We start from the raw sequence: 17,379 nt of genomic DNA, 5'->3' as shown, positions 1-17,379 counted from the left end.
TCCAGTTGATTACCTCGAGTCGAGAATATGGATTCCAATTAAAGCAATGGGCGGACCGAAAAGAAGAAGAATGATTGATCGTTGATCTAAGAGTGGATGTTGAAAGTGGAGGCGATCAGCTAAGTTCATGAGTGTCGTCATAAAGCAAGCTGATATTTTCACTCGACCGGACTTTCTCTCCTCATGCATTGCATTTATATCTACCTCTTATGTATATAGTAGACTGCACGAACTTCCAGTGAGCGGTTTACGATGCATCCTCTTGCAAATGGAGGCTATACGTGGTACAATCACAAAAATATGACAAGAAGAGTCAACTTTGGAGACCCCAACTACCAATGTCCACGTCGCGTACAACGAACAACGAACAAACGTAAAATCAAAATCAAACCTGCTGCATGTTGAGTCTGCTATCTTCTTCCTCAATAGCAGCAGGGACGAAGAGCCGTCAAGATGTCATTATCAGACCCACATCATTCAGCTGGGCCCTCAAAACAAATACAAGACCGGACCATCGAAGTCAAACCCACTCCAGCAGAAGTAACAAAGCTTATCAATCCCTCGAACAAACGTCGACTGCTCATTACACTTTCGTTCCCCCTGTTGTTTCTTCTGGCAGTCCCATTCTGGTGGTACACCACTTCGATTGAGAGATTACCATTACCTGTATCCCGTATAGATGCGTTGGAGAGTCTGAGCGTAAGTTCATTCGACTCAGAGGGATCATCGTCCAAGTACCGAAAGAGTGTTGGTGAGCTAAAGCTAAATCATGTAGATACCCTCATACCGAGGTAAAATCCTATTCACAGCAGACGAGGATGCCTACCCGAAACCAGCACCTGGGCGACCCAGATTCGAAAACAAGGTGATATGTCAGTCGCTGGGAAAGGTAGTGATGGACGGGGTGGATTCGATATATGAGAGGAAGAGACCGCAGAAGAAGAGGAATTGGGAGTTGATCTATGAGGGGGAAGATGATCTTCGTGAGTGATGACTATTCCCTTCAGTCCAGAAAACAGCCCCGTCTCATGGATATGTAGCGGTCAATATGGACAAGCTTAGAGTAGTGAAACACAAATGCTGATATTGATGGATATATAGGAAACCCAACTCCCTTCAGAGTCCATATAAGGAGATTCCAACATGCCAACAATTCATGGCCATTGGAACCCTACGTCCAGCCGTACGAGACAGGTCTGATGACCAGTGGTATCAAGCCTGGAACGCTGGTCATACCTGTACATCCAGATCAGATAGGTGATCGGAATCTCAAACGTAGGTATTTATCCTTCTCTCTTTTCTTAGGATACAATCCGAGCTCAACTATGGTACGTTTGATATGTACAGAACACTACAAGATAGCCATGATAAATTCGCTTTTATCCCTCTACCCTCCTGATCCACCTACGATCCCACTCAGAGCTCTCAAGTACTCACCCAACATCACATTAAGCTTTGTGTTGCTGAATGAAGATTCCACTGAAGGAAGTTACGTGAGAAGTTGGGAGATCGATAACGCCATCAAAGGTAAGCTGTCTCTCCCCCAGGCTTTTACTAGTTTCAGCAGAGTATAGCTAATTTGGAGTCATGACTGTAGAACACTTCATACCCCACTTGGAACCGCTCAAAGACATATTCAACTTCACCATCGAATCTCAGATCCTGTATCATGCACCACTGACTTTTGAACCCCCTCTCGACTATTCCCCTTCCTCCTCGCCCGAAAATCCGCAGATCGATGCTGCGATTCGAGCTGCCGAGCATGGCGATGAGGGTGCCGAGCAAGTGGCTAGAGACCTGATTCAGGAAGATAGGTCGCAGAGTTGGTATGTAGGTGAAGAGGATATGAAGGCCTTTGTTAATTCGGAGAGATGGTCTTTGGGTAAGTTGGGTATAAACCTGTTCTGAAAAATACGACGGCAAACAAATGACGAATGTGACGATAGATTCGGGAAGTACGAACAATCCAGTATTGAGATTCCTGTTATACGTCCCGAAGGAGAAACATCGTCCGATGCGATTGGCGGGTGAAGGTGAGTTATACTAAACAAATCTCCGATTGATTTCATCGAAGAATGCACTTCTGCTCTTGCTAAACGAGTGCACATGATCATGTTTGGTAATCCTACTCAAGCTAACAAATCACGTTCCAGACTCACCCCACTCATTCCTCCTCCCCCAGTTCGGTTCAGTCTACCTCCTCAACCCGCCTCCATCCGCCTCTACCTCTTCAACACATACAGAGACATATCATCTCCCCTCCACCGCTCTCAAATCCTCATTCCACCTATTCACCCAACACCTCTACTCCCTCCTAGCCTTACCGACCCTATACGATCCCGGTAAGATCCACCTCCCTCCTGCCTCTTCGCCCCTCTCGCCCCGATCGGAGATATGGCAAGCTATCACTCCCTGGCAGGTCAATCAGGTTCTGGAAAGTAGGTTAAGAGAGAACTTCGAAGAGTCCCGTAAGACATTGGTGGGAATTAAGAGGCTTGTGGATAAGATAAAGGAGATGAAGGTGTCGAAGGGGGTCAGGGATGATGTGGAGGGTGCTGTGAAGGGGTTGGAGAGGGTGGGTCTGAGTCTGTGTATCCTGGTTAAATTTCCGGGTATGAACTGCGAGAGTATATTATGCTCCCTGAGCAGAAGGGTTGCATTGAATGAATGAATTTTGAGCGAACAAAGGAGAAAGCTGACTTGTCGATGCGACCATAGATATCACCCTCCAATTCACCTCTTGAGAACTTCATCCATTCGAGGGATTCAGTCAATCTAGCGAATAAAGCATTCTTTGATCCCTCCATGATGGGATTATTGTATTTCGTGAGTTCTGGTCCAATCGGCCGACCCACATCCAACCACTGTTGGATTCGTCCCGACTCTTTGCATACCCAGAGAGTGTTAGTGAAAACTGATATTGTCCGATGGGTTGAATAGCCCGACGAACATAAATTTGCTGTGTACACACCCTTGTTCGCTCCTATTGCTGTACCTCTTTTGTTAGGGTTGATCAAGGAGTTTGTAGCCTGGAGAAAGAGGCGGAGTGGGAAAGCTACTAAGGAGAACGACAAAAAGGAGACGGAGAAGCAGAAAGAAGTAAAGGTTGAGGCTGATGGGAATAGGGAGGTGAATGTGGATGTGGATCCTGCACGGTCAAGTATCTTACTTGAACCTGATGTCACCAGTGGAGGGAGGGAAAGGGTATTGAGATCTAGGTCGAAAGGATAGTGCCAGTATTGCGCATTATGCATATATATTACCAAAGATCCTACTATCCATCTGGTAAGGGAGAACGGGATACCAATTGTTCAGATGAAGAAGACGCATTCGAAAACCCAACTACATATATATATTAACCATCAGTAAAGACAGGATTATTGATTTAACTTGATTGTATGGTATATCTAGAAAGGACAGTAATCGTATAATCTACACAACAATACCCCCTCTCCAATGTACGGTACACCCGGCCTAACCAGAATCCAAATGAGTGTACAGTATATGTTTTGACATGTGATACCACCAAAATGACCACATTCCCCTCCCACATGCGACTAATCCCTCGTCGGCGCCCTCTGCAACCCACTCAGGAAATTCTCAAACGGAATAATATCCGAATCTGGTCTAGCTGCCGATCTTTCCGTCCAAGCAGATGCGGTGGATTGGTTCCGACCATGTTTCAGAGTCACACCGGTGGACTGGGAATAATCGCTACTTGCTGATTCAGATGAGTGGGTCTGTGGCTGTCCACTGCGCGGTGTAATTGGAGTGGTATATGATGACGGGGGTAGATTCGGGTTGGGTCTTGTATTGATTTGAGCTGGTGAGATGAGGAATGGATGTGTATTATTTTGAGAATTTCCATTTGCATGTCCATTTGATGAGGATGAAGAAGGATGCTTAAGGAAGGTCATATCTACCTTTGGTCTCACCGGAGGACCCGAAGTAGAAGTAGAGGGTAATGGAATCTTAGTCGTACTAGGCGATATCTTCAGCGGAGGGGTCTGGTTAATAGGTAAGGGTAAAGGATAATTATCCATCGATCCCGGACGAGGTAAAAACGTGGATTGATGATTTGGCGTGGTCGTCGTCCAATCTGTTAAAGTGGATAGACGACCCTCTGATCCGGGGGCGGTACCGAATATAGATAATATATCGCTTGGGGTATTTGACGCTCTATCTTGGGTACCTCGCTCGGGTGAATGGGATGCTCCTGATGGTCCTGCTCCTGCTCCTGCTCCTGCTCCTGCTCCTGCACCACCTTGTCCAAAGGTACTTTGTTGTATAGAATTACTCTCATTCTCGAATGTTTTGAAGAGAGCCAACTGAGCGGCCTTCTCTTCGCTTGCTGTTGGGAACCTCTGTCCAGGTGTGGAAGTTGATGTCGAGGTGGAAGTATTGGTAGCCGGAGTGATATTCACATTGCTTAGTGTCTCGGTACCAGAAGTATCATTTGTAGGCGTCAGAGTAGTTCCCGTCAAAGTCTCGTACGCGGTGATAGGCGAATGATCACGTGTCGCGGCATTCGTAGCAGGAGTGAAAGGCGTGGCATAAGATCCCTCAGGCGTATAAGCCGGCAGAGCCGTACCTCTCCTCGAGTCAGGCGGGTTGGTAGCTGCATATTGTGAGCCAAGTAACGATCTAACCCGTTCAGGAGAAGCCATCATATTGTCTGGAACACTCGATAATCCCATCCCACTGATCGCCGTACCAGCACTAGTGCTAGTACCGATCCCATTGATAGTCTCGGGAGATCTTGGTGTGCGTCCGGTAGATTGCGTATTACTAGGACTAATGGGTGATCTCCACCGCTCGCTCATGCGTTGTTGTAAGGCCTCATCGTACGATACGAAGACATCGTCGAACGATGCGATCGATCGAGATGAGGATCCACCACCGGTGCCGGGTTTCTCACCCATATGGTTCGATGAGCCGTTGGTTGATGGTCGTAGTGTGTGAGTCGACTCGCGCGAGTTCCTTCTCGCCCTGGTGAATCGCCTTTTGCGGAGGATCCAGAGGGTGAGTAAAGCCAGGAGAATTAGGATGGTCAGGGGGATGGCAATTCCCAGGACGAGTTTGCCTTTGAGGCTGGAGAGGAAGTCTGCTTCGCCAACGACACTGCACAGTCACACATTGGTGATTGTTTCTCCCTAAAGTCGTGAGTAGGACAGGGGGGACTTACAGCTGAGAAAGTGTAGTGGGATCAGTAGTGAGGACCACGACATCTACTGCCATCTTTTTGGTACCCAGGTTGGTCATTATCACTTGATTGACCTGAGAGCTGTCCAAGCCTGTTTGGAACCACAATAGCTCGTAGGGCATTTGCCAGGGTGACTATGGCATCAAGTCAGCCGATACTCCCCCAATCGGTAGGTAGTGGATGACTCACGGTAAGGTTAAGTGAGGGAGCGACTATCTGTCCGTTTAGTGAGATCGACGCAGATCCATAATCAGGTCCAACAGTTCCATACACATATACCGCCGAGCCTAACATTCACACCTGCGGTATCAGTGCACACAGTACTCACCTTTACTCCATGCCAGATGGATACTTACCAGATCCGAAAAAGGTGACTGCGCTGCCCTTCCCCTGCGTAACAGCCAAAGTCCTATTGAAGTCCCCCTCCAGCTTGCCCGACTCGCTAAATGCATCAGAATGGGCATTAGGGTTCAAATGCGTCCAATCCCCCTCGTACCGAATTCCAACATTCACATTATCGATTGCCTTGAACGAATCATCAATAGTCACGTTGGAGTACCCCGTAGGCTCTGTTGGTCTTATTCCGTCAATCCCCCAGAAAATCACCTGTTCGCCATTCGGGATCGTACCAGAGTCCCAAACTACGTTATGTGGCCCTGGGGGGAGGTTGTACAGGGTGAAAGGGATTACTTCGGACGTGGAGGATGAGATGGATTTGGAACATGCCGAGATGGGGGATGAGGAGTTGATGGAGATGGTCGCTTGGCAGTCCTCGTAGGATGGTACGAGGAGGGTGAGTGAGGATGCTGCGATCGGAAGACGTCGTCAATGTAGTGTAATTAGAAGAAGGCGATCGTTCCTTTGTTCAAAGGGACTCACCGGTGATGTTAAATGAGATGAGCGAGTTGGAAGTAGAAGTCAGATGGAGAGTCTCGTCGTATCCGTCTGACTGCTTTGCGTAACCTGCTGTCCAGGGTGAAGACGGACTTGCACCGCTGGATGGGCCGTACGAGAATAAGGGTGAGCTGGGGCATAGCGAAACTACGTCAGTAATAGTCCAGCTGAGGGTGTAGATGGAGAGTGCTCACGTATCGGAGATGAAGAATGAGCTGGAGGAAGCGGAAGCAGAATTGGAAGTGGATTCTTGACGTCGGAATATCTTTCGATTTGCTGGACGGGCCATACTGCTTTGCCTTTTCTTTGAGGGTTTTATGGGTGGCAGGTATACTGAAAGGCAGTAGTAAATTTAATCTTTGGATGGAGATCTAGTAAGAACAGTGAGAGTGAACAAGTATGGACCGAGTACAAAGGTTAATGACAGTGATGGTGAGAAACCGAAATCAAAGAGATAGTAAGGTAAGTGGTAAGCTACAGACGAGCTGTTGATGCGTGATAGGATGAGATGGGATAAGTCAAAGAACAGATATGCTCTCCTTCCGAAAGTTATGGATCCACGCCACTGATGGTAGTCGAGGAACGTTAATTGGATAAGTTGTGTATTGAGGAGTTTGTGTTATTTGTGTTATTTGTGCTTGTGTCGGTGTGTGTATGGTTGTGTGTACGATCGAATTGCTCGGACCTTCTAGTGTATAAAAGCTAAGAGAGTGAGTCAAATATCCAAGGAATGATGTTGTGTTATTACTGTTCGGTGAATGTGTGTATGTGAGCGTATGCGTGCATGTGGGTGTATGGATATGTAAGGGAAAGAAGTACAGGATTAACACCGAGTTCAACACATAATCGGATTCACTAGGAACTCCCACCGATCCCATTCCTCCCACTTCTGGTAAGATGAAACATCATCGTTCATGGCAGACATGAGAACCAATCCAGACTACTTTCCCCTTACTTTCCATGTCACGCTCTGCAATCCTTGAGACTCAGCGCCAGCCAGACTGCGTTCCAAGGATACCCATCTCGTATCGGATCTCATTTCCACACCATGATGAAACGCCGTTCAACCCTTTGAGCGGGAGAAGATGATACTCGGTTGATCCGCCGTGTAGGGGAGAAAGGAGGATTACCGGGTATGTGAAGATTGTAAATAACATTATGATCGGCATATATGGAGTGGGAGTGAGAGCGAGGTGTTTGAAAGGTTCATAATAATATTGACTGAGTTCCTTTGTCATGGCTTCATGGCTTTGACACTGTTGAAAGCTACACGTGAGATGCGCGTGGTCATCAGCAGAAGGGCCGGCCAAATCCGGTTATACGTATGTCCGTCTGTACCTTTCTCCAAACGAATTCAAAGTTACACAGACCGCTAAAAGCGGAAGGAGACGTACCTCGTGGCGCATAAGGGTCGGGGTGCCCCACATGAAACTTTGTTGGAACCAAACTACAGTGACCAAATCATTGGGGAATTAAATTATCGGTCACCGTGAAATCTTACCCCAAGGAATGCAATGTTGTGAGTGGCACGGACCTATTTTCATTTACTCGCACACTCGCTCACAAGACATCCTTTCATCGCATGACATGACATGAATGGAGTTGGAGATTCAACGCGGATAGGGGTCCCCAACATTCGTACTACAACCATACTACTCTTTGAACTGGTTCACCTTCTTATCCCCACAGAAATATTCCAACAAAACAACACGTTGTCAATAGACCTCGGCGATCATCTCACCACGTCATTCACCTTTTACCCCATCACCCCAACTGTTCAATAGGATCAAGACTATATAACATCTCCCAACCACTGGAATCAAAAGTATAATACAAACACACCTTCACTCTTCTAACGCTACTTTGGATACCATCATATCAGAAGAATCAAACTCGGACAACCTCGAATCAACAAACATCGTCGAGAACCCACTACTCGTATCTTCCCATATAATCCTTTCTTATTTTCTGTAAGTCATCCACCAACACTCATCCTCACAACACAGTCCGCTAACCCACCCATCTACCCCATAGCATACAGACCAAACAACCAAAATGCACTCCTCATCCTTATCCTTCTCTTCCCCCGAGTCTGGCCCCTCATCCCACCGACTCATCTTAACCTCCTCCTCCTCAACCACCTCTCCAACTAGTCTCGCCGACTCATCCTACTTCAGTGATCCAGAACAAGAGCACGAACAAGGCTCAGACTCACCAACCGAATCAGAAACCTCCAACGACGCCATGGACTTCTCACCCGAATCAAAATCTATCAAACTCCCCTCCTCTGCCAAACATACCCATGCGCCACCCAGTGGTACAAGCGAGATCAAACCCCTAGCTTCGAGATATCCCAAAATCTTTACCAACCCCCCTCCTCCCCCTTCTTCCTTCTCATCCAGACCTAATCGAATAAGGGGTTTATCACCCCTCACTCCATCCACATCCAACTCGACAAGCCTGAACATGAATCCAGAGTTCAAACCCCGTTTACCCAAATCTCAACCCCTTTCTCGAGCGCTGTTCAATCGATCTCTCTCTGATCCTGCTCCGTCCCCTTCTTTGCAGGCCGGGATCTTTGGTGGGGTGGGTAAGAAGAAGACTAGTCAGAAGGTTATTGTTCCTAGTAAGAGCTTTAGAACGACTTTTGAGTTGGGCTTGTCGGCTAGTGAGCTTGCTAGAAGGGCTTAGTAGGGTTGAGGGGGATAAGATTATAAGTTGATGAAGGAGAAGAAAAGGATCGGGGGGATTGAGTTGGTATGATGGGTGAAGATGTAACAGTGATTTGATGATAAGCAGAGAGCAAAGGGGAAGGTCGATCGATAAGATTGTAAATAACCCGAATCACACATACACACGCAAACACATCCATTTGTACATCACCATCGCATGAGATAATTGAGGATGAGCAGGCCGAGAAGAGGGTACAAGGGATAAGCGGGGAAGAGACAAAATGTATATAGAACAGAAACAAGAACAAGCACGATCAATCCATCATTGTAGTACTTGTATATAGACGGGTTATCATTGTAAACATATACAATCCACTCATGTTATGTCATCATGTTGAAAACGAACATAACCGTGTCCATCATTAACCATATCAGTATTCAAAATCAATATTCACTGTCAATTTAGACAGAACGTCGTTCAACAAATGATAGAGATATCGGTTTGATTATGAAATGGTTTCGTCTCGTTGGGATAACATTCTATCTGTTAGCTGAGATGCTTGCTCATCAAAAAAAACTTCAGCTATATCTCTTACCACCGCAATTAGTCTGACTGATCTGATTCAGTACGAATCCATATCAATATCGAGAATTCGATACAAACTAGTTTGATGATACAGTACAAGCCAAATAAATTCCCTCTCACATCCCCCGAAAAAACTTGATCCGAATCCTTCTTCGTGTTATTGATTAAGCCAGAGTCCAACCCCCTAGCTGCAGTCCAGATCCTTCAGTCGTCCTCGTTTTCTTGTTTTTGCTCTACGTCTACTTGACCAGAGATATTAGAACAGACACGCTCCGAGGTCGAAACATAGTAAAGCTCCACAAAGCGCAGCTAAGAGTATATCCCAAAATCAGCTCTGAGCAGGACGAGAGAGATTCTCAATAGGTCCGAGAACGAAGGGGATGTTGGCAAAGTGGGAAAGGACGGAGATGGGAGAACCGACGAATTGGTCTCCCGTTCCCTTTTATTGGAATTCGAAGTTGAAAAGATATGTTCATGTTGACAGATCAGTAAGCCTTACTCACCAAATATACCTGTTCCAGCAGCAGCGCCGCCCATCCCCCTTCCTCTCTGCTGTTGTACATACACAGGCTGGGAGTTGGGGTACATCGGTTGTTGGTTGCCACTACGATTATCCCAAGCTCATCAGCGATACGGCTCTTGAAAAATAATTAATCGATCCCATCCCATATTCCGCTCGATCACTACATCCTCCTAGGCCACCTTCTTCGTTCGGGTGGAAGTGAATTGAAATACTCACTACGCCTGCTGACCATACCCATATCCTTGTCCACCCTGCTGTTGCCATCCCTGGGGCATCGAGCTTGTGGGGTACCACTTCCCGTCGGAGGCTTGGTACATCTGCTGCTGGCCGGGGTTTTGATATTGGTCAGGCTGAAATTGGTGTTGCGATCAGTATGCTTACTGAAGGGATGACAGAAATAGGGGGGAAGCGACGACTCACTTGATAAGTTGGTTTGTTCATTTCGCTCTTATTTGCTTTACTTGTGTTGATTATTGTATAAAGATGTGCACGATGTATATATTGAAAATCGCTGGTATAGATGGCTGAGTTAGTCGGAAGAGACGTAGAAGTGATAGAGAAGATATGTGAATATATAGCAAAAAAATAAGATAGAAAATAGAACGCCAAGGCTGTGTGAATCCATTTCACAATTCTCAATGTTGAGTGGCAAATCCTCGCAGCGTAGTAACATAACGTTACACCTCGTTCCTTAGGACTCGGCCGGATTCGTCATTCTGCGTTTCTCTCATTCAATAGCCGGATCCACTTGCAGCTGCGTAAGAAGTAGTACGAGTAGTGACGTTGGTTGTTCGTCGTGTCTTGGGAGATCAGTGCCATTCGTTTCTACTTGATAACTGTGCTTCCTCGTAGTGGGGTGTGGGTAAAGAGAAAGAGGAGTTCATATACAACATACAATAACCATACCATAACCAGCGTGTATGACTTCTCCGACTATTCCACTCTCCGAAGCTAGACCAGTGCCGTCTACTCGTCGGTATGTGGGGGACAGACCTAGCAGAAGAGACATAGGTCCAAACAGCACAAACCCGTCATAGCTGCGCAGACACCGGCTGAAATGTAGGAATGTATCATCAGCTCCGTTCCTTGTATCCCCTCTCTCAAGATGAGCGTGATGGAGGGCTTCTCGAGATAGTGTTGTCGTACGATAGGTTCGGACAACTCACCACAACATGCGCAACATCCTGCTCCTGCTCCACCTTTGTTGCTACCTTGTTGTTGGATATACACCGGTTGAGGACCCGGTGCCATCGGTTGTTGTTGGCCGCTGCGGTGAGATGAGACAAGTAGCATCAGTATGGGACGATCGCACTACAGGTGTAGGTGAGGTAAAGGGTTGACCTGGATGTAAGAGTGAGGGAGGGAGTGCAAGTACGAGATATGTCAAAGTATCAAGAGGATGGGCCGGTCAAAGTCAAAGGTGGACAGACCACTCACTATTGCCCATAAAATCCACCTTGTTGATGTCCCTGAGGCATCGCGCTGACGGGGTACCATTTGCCATCAGAGGCTTGGTACATGCCTGGTTGTTGTTGATTCTGTGGGGATTGCAATGTCAGCTCGGTCGGAGGAAAGTGAATAGGTGATAGGGATGCGCTGAGCTCACTTGTTGATAGTGTTTGTCCATTTCGATGGTATGATCTCTGTACGATGGGTGAGATGTACTTGATGGTGAATCGACTAATGCAGAATGATAATGTACGGATAGAGTGAGTATAGAGATGCAATGGGAAGATAACAGATTGATCAAATCATATACGAATAATACTGTAAGACTGCAATGCAATACATCCTTTTACTATATATATGATATATCCTTTGTATGAGTGGGAGAGTGGGAATGGTCCGTGCTGTGCAGAAACACATAAGTAAAATGCCAAGGATGAAACAGGCTCAGATGCCAAGTAAACGTATCTTGTGTTACAATGTAGTATGTATATCGCAGTCATCTCTGTAAGTCGAGTAATGCATACATGTATATTCGTTCACTCGTCCACTCGTTCACTCGTACATAGCTCATAAGACCTGTGAATAACATCATCCCTACATCCCAGCTATGTAAGATCATTGTCCTTAGAATGATTAAAGTAATGTTTAAATGAGCGGCATAGAGACAACTCAACAACAGACCCAAGACGCAAAAGAGCTCATTCACTCAATTCATCTCATCTCTACATATCAAACACAAACTCCTCCACCTCCTACCCTAATCACCGCATCACCACCCCTAATACGCCATATACAAATATAGATGTCCTGAACCCGAGTCAAGGTAACCTCATAATCCCCTCATCCAAAGGATCAAGGGGATATCGATCCCTCCGGCTTATATCAAAGTCAGTGTGTTTTGTTTGTTATTCCCCTCCAATGGGTACCGCTTATACATGGGAGGTAAGAGCAGGGGGCGGGGTTCGAACTTGATATAAGTCAAGAGGGAACCGCGCTATGGAGGGGTTGTGGGGGGAGGATTGGGAAATGGATGGCTCGATGAGTTGAGCATGTCGTAAGAGCAGAGAAGGGAGAGGGGTGCTAGCTATTGGCAATATAGGGTGTTGCATGTCTGCATGTCGATCGTACAGGGTACTGAATGGGGTGGATGAGAGATTAAAAGTATAGATGAGAACTGAACAAAGTAGAGATGTCCGAACGAAAATGAATTTCGACATTTCGTTTGGGTGCATGTTCATCTAAGGATAGACAGGTGATGGGATAAAATACGATAAATTGGTATACGATTTATAATTCAAACAATAAGCTTTCTTTTCAATTGAGCATGAAGGGTGTGATTCAGGGTAAGTGCACGGTGCATGCATGATTATGATGGTGCCTTGAGAGTGAAAGTCACTACCTTCTGCATTTGGGAAAAAACATTAACTACACCTGAAAGACAATAAGACGATTATTATACCACTGCAAAGACATCATCTCATTGTGTATACTGAAGTCATTCACTCGCTCGTACTGTCATTAGCATCGCATTGCACTATCACAGACCTATATCATACCAAAAATTTAGACCACACACGAATCTACTATACTACATCGACCCAACACCCCTCGTCATCTTCACACACCTCCCACCTTAACCCATGTCATCGAACAACCACCCTCATCCAACACCTGCCAACCTCATCCGACCACACAAACAATCCATGGCCGAGCTCAAATTACGTCGACTGACAGAACATAATGCGCGGCTACGTGAGGACCTCGCAAGACCCCGAGTCAGAGTAAGCGAGGCGAGTTTGGGTTTGATCAAGTTTTGTACGGGTACGAAGGATCCTATGGTGAGTTGGTTTCGTGAATATGCTTGGGTGGTGGTCTAGTGGGTGTGTATGGAGATGTGTATGGTCTAATCTACCATAAAAGGGAGGGGACTTGTGTTGAACCGGGTGTGGATCAATACGAAGGTTAGAACAAGTGGCCATGTCTCATGTCTCGGGGATCATGCTCGACTCGCTCTATAGAGGAGAATGACTATGTGAAATGTTATATATCATAACGCTCAAACACCTGCTGATTTCCTATATCCTATCACCCACACAGCTCCCATCAATCTGGGGTTCGTCAGGTAAAAACGCCGACCCCTTCGCCCCGCCTGAGAAAGGGTGTTGTAATCGTGAGTCGGTTGAGCTTACTTCCCCCGAAAGTCGTGTACAACCCTGCTTCCTCAACCTCAATCAAAAGACAAAGACAAAGATACTGATCAAACTCTTATGATAGTCATGTAAACCCACATCCACATCCACATTCACATCCAGCGAAATATCTCTTCTCACTCAACTGTCAATGGGGATACCCATAATGATCGCAAAATATACCCTGTAATAACATCAATATCATATCTCAATAACCGTTGTAATCATTCAATCGTCCACCCTATACCGTATAACGTATACATCAGCTATCAAACTCTCATAAGATCAAAGTCAAGTAGGGCAAAGAAGGAGAGAATGCAAGCACCTCTCTACAGGACGGGATGCGATGCAAAATCCGGAATAATCACCAAGTACCCACAGATGAAGAGGATATCACACCAATGGGGTTGGGGTACTAATACGTTCGAAAGGGTGTAAGATACTAGATAAGGTAGATCATAAATGGGTACAGTGAACTTCCATCAAATGCATTAACTATCATTGTCCAGATATACAGTAGGAGCATACGCACGATACCCGAGTTATGGTGATACTCGACATTAGGGCAATACCTTGAAATGACCATTGTGATATTGGACTAAACTCAATCCAGCCATTGTTCGTACACTGTACGGTCCTGCTCCAGACTTAGCGTAACGAAGCATGACAATCTGCATACAAGCCAAGCCAACTTATTTATACAATGATACGAGGCAAGCCCAACCTAACCTATCCATTCAAGCGCCTACCTCTCCTGAGACGTACTGTGACTCAGTTCAAAGAACAGCTACAAATCACAAATCACAAATCACAAATCACAAATCACAAATCACAAATCACAAATCACAAATCACAAATCACAAATCACAAATCAAACTCGCTCCCCCCGACTCTCCTCCTCAACTCTCCCCACCCCACTCCCCCTTTAGGAACCTTAGGCAGTTCCACAACTTCCACGTAATTCGCTGGAAAAATCCCAGTTCTCCCGCTAACAGGGGAATATCCTTTCCACCACTGTCCATCTGATCCTACCTTATCCAAGACGATGACTACCTGTCCATTCTTGAAGTTCAGATCACCCTCTGTGGTGGTGATGAAATCGTACAATCCTATTGCCCTTGCATACCCTTCGTAGGTCGTGTTATTCTCTAAGCCCGATTTTAATTTCAAATCTGGTTTGGGTGAAGTATGGTTCGCATTGGTATTGGTATTGTCATATGACGGAGATGTGGGAGTAGAATATTTCAAGTACGATTCAAAAGGTCTAGAACCCTCATTCGAATTCGACCTCAACCTTCCAACAGGAAGATCTTCAAATGGTGAGAATTCTTTCGAGGAATTACCCAAATTAGGTGATGTCTTGTTGCTACTCCCCCCTACATAACTAGAGAACGGTCGGGGTTTCTTCGTAGGTGATGTAGACGTATTCCGTTTCCCACCAGAAGCGATCGACACAAAATTACTTGGTTGACCATTTCCATTTCCACTTCCACTTCCACTTGGGTTATTTGACAGATACGTTGACCAATCGATATTAGCGAATTTCGATTCAGTCTCTCGGGGTGTATAGTCAATCTCGTCCTTCATCGATGCTGTCGGGTATTCCAAAATATCATCAAAAGCCTTGGTCTTCGATCCCGTTCCACCATAATCATCTGACGTCCTAAGCGAAGAGAATTGAGCAGACAAATTCTGTCCGTTCGATTCCCACGTCCCCAACAAGTCTTTCTCTCCTCCACTTGGTTTTCTGGGGACCGAACGATTAGAAGAACCAGTAGAGAATGGATCATTCGCGTTAGGAGGGGCATCCCAATCACCCAGTAGATCTTTGTCTTTTTCTTTCTGTTGGGTCTGCTGCTGTGATCTTGAGGGGTTCATATATGAGAATGGTTGTGGTACTTCCCCATTTTTCAATAACGAACCTGATCTTGATCTTCCTCCTGTCGGCGTCCCACCCATCCCACTGGACGAGTATGTCTCTGAGGAATGTTCGAGGGGATTACGAGTTTTGGGACTACCAGATCCCGAAGTAAATGGATTGAAAGATGATGATTTTCTAGTATTATTCGGTCGAGAGGGCGATCCATTTCCATTTCTATCGTTTTGTCCACCAAATAAACTATTTCCTCTGGATCTCCTACCGTTAGTCGGAGGGGTATTCCCACCAGCGCCCAAACCCTCTCCAAAGGCATATCCACCCCCACTTCCCGAGCCCCTGCCTTTTCTTTCGGGAGAGCCATACTCTCTCTCACGAGGTTCATTTATCCAAGTTTGTCCACCAGGCATTCCAGTAGATTTCTCCAGCTGGTCAATCAACACGTGAGCCCATTCTGGCGGATCGAATGTTCCCGATAAGATCTGCTTGGCATTGGGGTTCCCACCGTATGCTAGTCGGTTGGCATCTTGTCGTTCTACTATGACGGACCCTTCGACTGAGACGCCGCCGAAGAGACCTTTGGTCTTGGAGTAGGAGTACATCGCTGCGAGGTGGCCTTTGGAGTTGACTGAGCCGGATCCTTCGGCGTTACGACCTAGTGGGCCTACTGCGACCTGTGTTGGGGGTTGAGTTATATCAGTTGTAGTGAAAGGGAGGGTATCGTGTTTTGTGTTTTGCGAGTTGGGATCACAAAGAGTGATATTGGAAGAAGGGAAGAAGAGCACACTTACGGATAAATTACCTCCCAGAGTCAAGTTTCCAGCCGACATGAAAGAGCTGACTGCTGATCTTGACTGTTCATTGGGTTAGAGCAATCAGTATATGCTGAAGACGAAACATATCTGTGGGTTTGAAATTCTTCGCCCACTCACATTCAGCACAATGAGGAAATCCGTTACTCTGTGATACGTAAACAAAAGTGTTAGCCTACCCTGGGGAACGAATGAAACAGATGAGCTAAAGTATGACCCACTCTGCACCCATCTGTCCACCGAATCCAAATCCTCCTAAACCAATAGCAGATGGAGGTGACCAAGCTAAAGGTGATATCGTCAGCAAATCTGCATCCGAGCGAGGTTCTCTGAAGAGTAAGAGATGAGAAGGTTTATGTATATGAGAGAGCGGAGATGGAGCAGATGCAAAGAATGACATCTGTGAGATATGCCTTTCAAAAGATATATTTTAGTTTAAGATTGTCACGCACATCCATCATCCAATCTGGCAATCACCACCCCGCTTCCCGCTCTAGCGGTAAGTACGAACCCCGCTTTGAAGACCGTGAAAATTGCGAATCCTGCGGCTCTCTCTAACACTTGACGGGGGATCACCTGCATGTGGTGTGTGGTATTAGCACTGGGCACTGAGACTCATCCCACAAATGATGTATGGTGCCAAGACGGTGGATGATGGGTGGTGGGGTGCGTAAGAAGGAAGACAAGCGAGCTCACCTTGTCTAACCCGTTGTTATTGACATCTACGAAACTCCTCACTAAACCCCACAGACATATCATTGTCAACACCCGCAGTCTCACTACAGCGCAGTGTAGGTCGAGAATAAAAGCCAAACTCACATATCTTGGCTGCTTTCCTAGTCTCCTCTTCGAGCCTTACTGCGAATCATCAGTATGACTCTTGTCAGCATGACCTATACCTGCATGATGGGATTGGACTTCAACTCACCAGGTAAAGGACTGTTCAGACCCATTGTTGCGACTTGTTGCTACTTGTTGCTCCGGTATCAATCCACACTTGACTAAGTCCGAGGTCTGAGTCTTATAGATGATATAACCTTAGATACTCTGAGATGTAAATGCAAGGCAAGGCACTGATGGACCTCTTCTGTGGTTTATGGTGATGATACCTGATTTCGTAATGTTGACAATGACGAGATGTTGAAGTCAATCCAAAGTGACGCTATGACCGTATC

The 17,379-nt window shown here is 46.2% G+C and overlaps 7 protein-coding genes across 7 annotated transcripts; 3 read left to right on the top strand and 4 right to left on the bottom strand.

The window, feature by feature from the left end:
- Positions 1–453: 453 nt before the first annotated feature.
- I302_101400 (uncharacterized protein) lies at positions 454–3,231 on the top strand (the record flags this gene model as incomplete). Its single annotated transcript, XM_019186786.1, has 9 exons — positions 454–699; positions 776–983; positions 1,102–1,275; positions 1,348–1,527; positions 1,598–1,882; positions 1,947–2,033; positions 2,154–2,575; positions 2,719–2,826; positions 2,941–3,231. The coding sequence occupies 9 exons, from the start codon at positions 454–456 to the stop codon at positions 3,229–3,231; spliced, it is 2,001 nt and encodes a 666-aa protein (XP_019049664.1).
- A 326-nt stretch (positions 3,232–3,557) lies between these two features.
- On the bottom strand, positions 3,558–6,386 carry I302_101399 (uncharacterized protein; the record flags this gene model as incomplete). Its single annotated transcript, XM_019186785.1, has 6 exons — positions 3,558–5,121; positions 5,186–5,337; positions 5,393–5,490; positions 5,560–6,009; positions 6,083–6,228; positions 6,292–6,386. 6 exons carry the CDS (start codon positions 6,384–6,386, stop codon positions 3,558–3,560), a joined length of 2,505 nt encoding a protein of 834 aa, XP_019049663.1.
- A 1,766-nt stretch (positions 6,387–8,152) lies between these two features.
- On the top strand, positions 8,153–8,788 carry I302_101398 (uncharacterized protein; the record flags this gene model as incomplete). Its single annotated transcript, XM_019186784.1, has 1 exon — positions 8,153–8,788. One exon carries the CDS (start codon positions 8,153–8,155, stop codon positions 8,786–8,788), a length of 636 nt encoding a protein of 211 aa, XP_019049662.1.
- Positions 8,789–9,611: 823 nt separating this feature from the next.
- On the bottom strand, positions 9,612–10,319 carry I302_101397 (uncharacterized protein; the record flags this gene model as incomplete). Its single annotated transcript, XM_065869284.1, has 4 exons — positions 9,612–9,664; positions 9,859–9,959; positions 10,095–10,228; positions 10,299–10,319. 4 exons carry the CDS (start codon positions 10,317–10,319, stop codon positions 9,612–9,614), a joined length of 309 nt encoding a protein of 102 aa, XP_065725356.1.
- Positions 10,320–10,871: 552 nt separating this feature from the next.
- I302_101396 (uncharacterized protein) lies at positions 10,872–11,505 on the bottom strand (the record flags this gene model as incomplete). The annotated part of the gene is made up of 4 exons (XM_065869283.1): positions 10,872–10,930; positions 11,045–11,145; positions 11,316–11,416; positions 11,485–11,505. The coding sequence occupies 4 exons, from the start codon at positions 11,503–11,505 to the stop codon at positions 10,872–10,874; spliced, it is 282 nt and encodes a 93-aa protein (XP_065725355.1).
- Positions 11,506–12,967: 1,462 nt separating this feature from the next.
- I302_101395 (uncharacterized protein) lies at positions 12,968–13,609 on the top strand (the record flags this gene model as incomplete). The annotated part of the gene is made up of 3 exons (XM_065869282.1): positions 12,968–13,165; positions 13,425–13,497; positions 13,602–13,609. 3 exons carry the CDS (start codon positions 12,968–12,970, stop codon positions 13,607–13,609), a joined length of 279 nt encoding a protein of 92 aa, XP_065725354.1.
- Positions 13,610–14,380: 771 nt separating this feature from the next.
- Positions 14,381–17,157, bottom strand: I302_101394 (uncharacterized protein; the record flags this gene model as incomplete). Its single annotated transcript, XM_019186781.1, has 8 exons — positions 14,381–16,066; positions 16,184–16,246; positions 16,325–16,352; positions 16,426–16,489; positions 16,657–16,780; positions 16,901–16,941; positions 17,024–17,062; positions 17,133–17,157. The coding sequence occupies 8 exons, from the start codon at positions 17,155–17,157 to the stop codon at positions 14,381–14,383; spliced, it is 2,070 nt and encodes a 689-aa protein (XP_019049659.1).
- Between the last annotated feature and the right edge of the window lie 222 nt (positions 17,158–17,379).

Source organism: Kwoniella bestiolae, chromosome 1 (genome assembly GCF_000512585.2).
Source record: "Kwoniella bestiolae CBS 10118 chromosome 1, complete sequence".
NCBI classification, from domain to species: Eukaryota; Fungi; Basidiomycota; class Tremellomycetes; order Tremellales; family Cryptococcaceae; genus Kwoniella; species Kwoniella bestiolae.
Note: the sequence above shows the minus strand (reverse complement) of the source record. Positions and strands in the feature narration are given on the sequence as shown.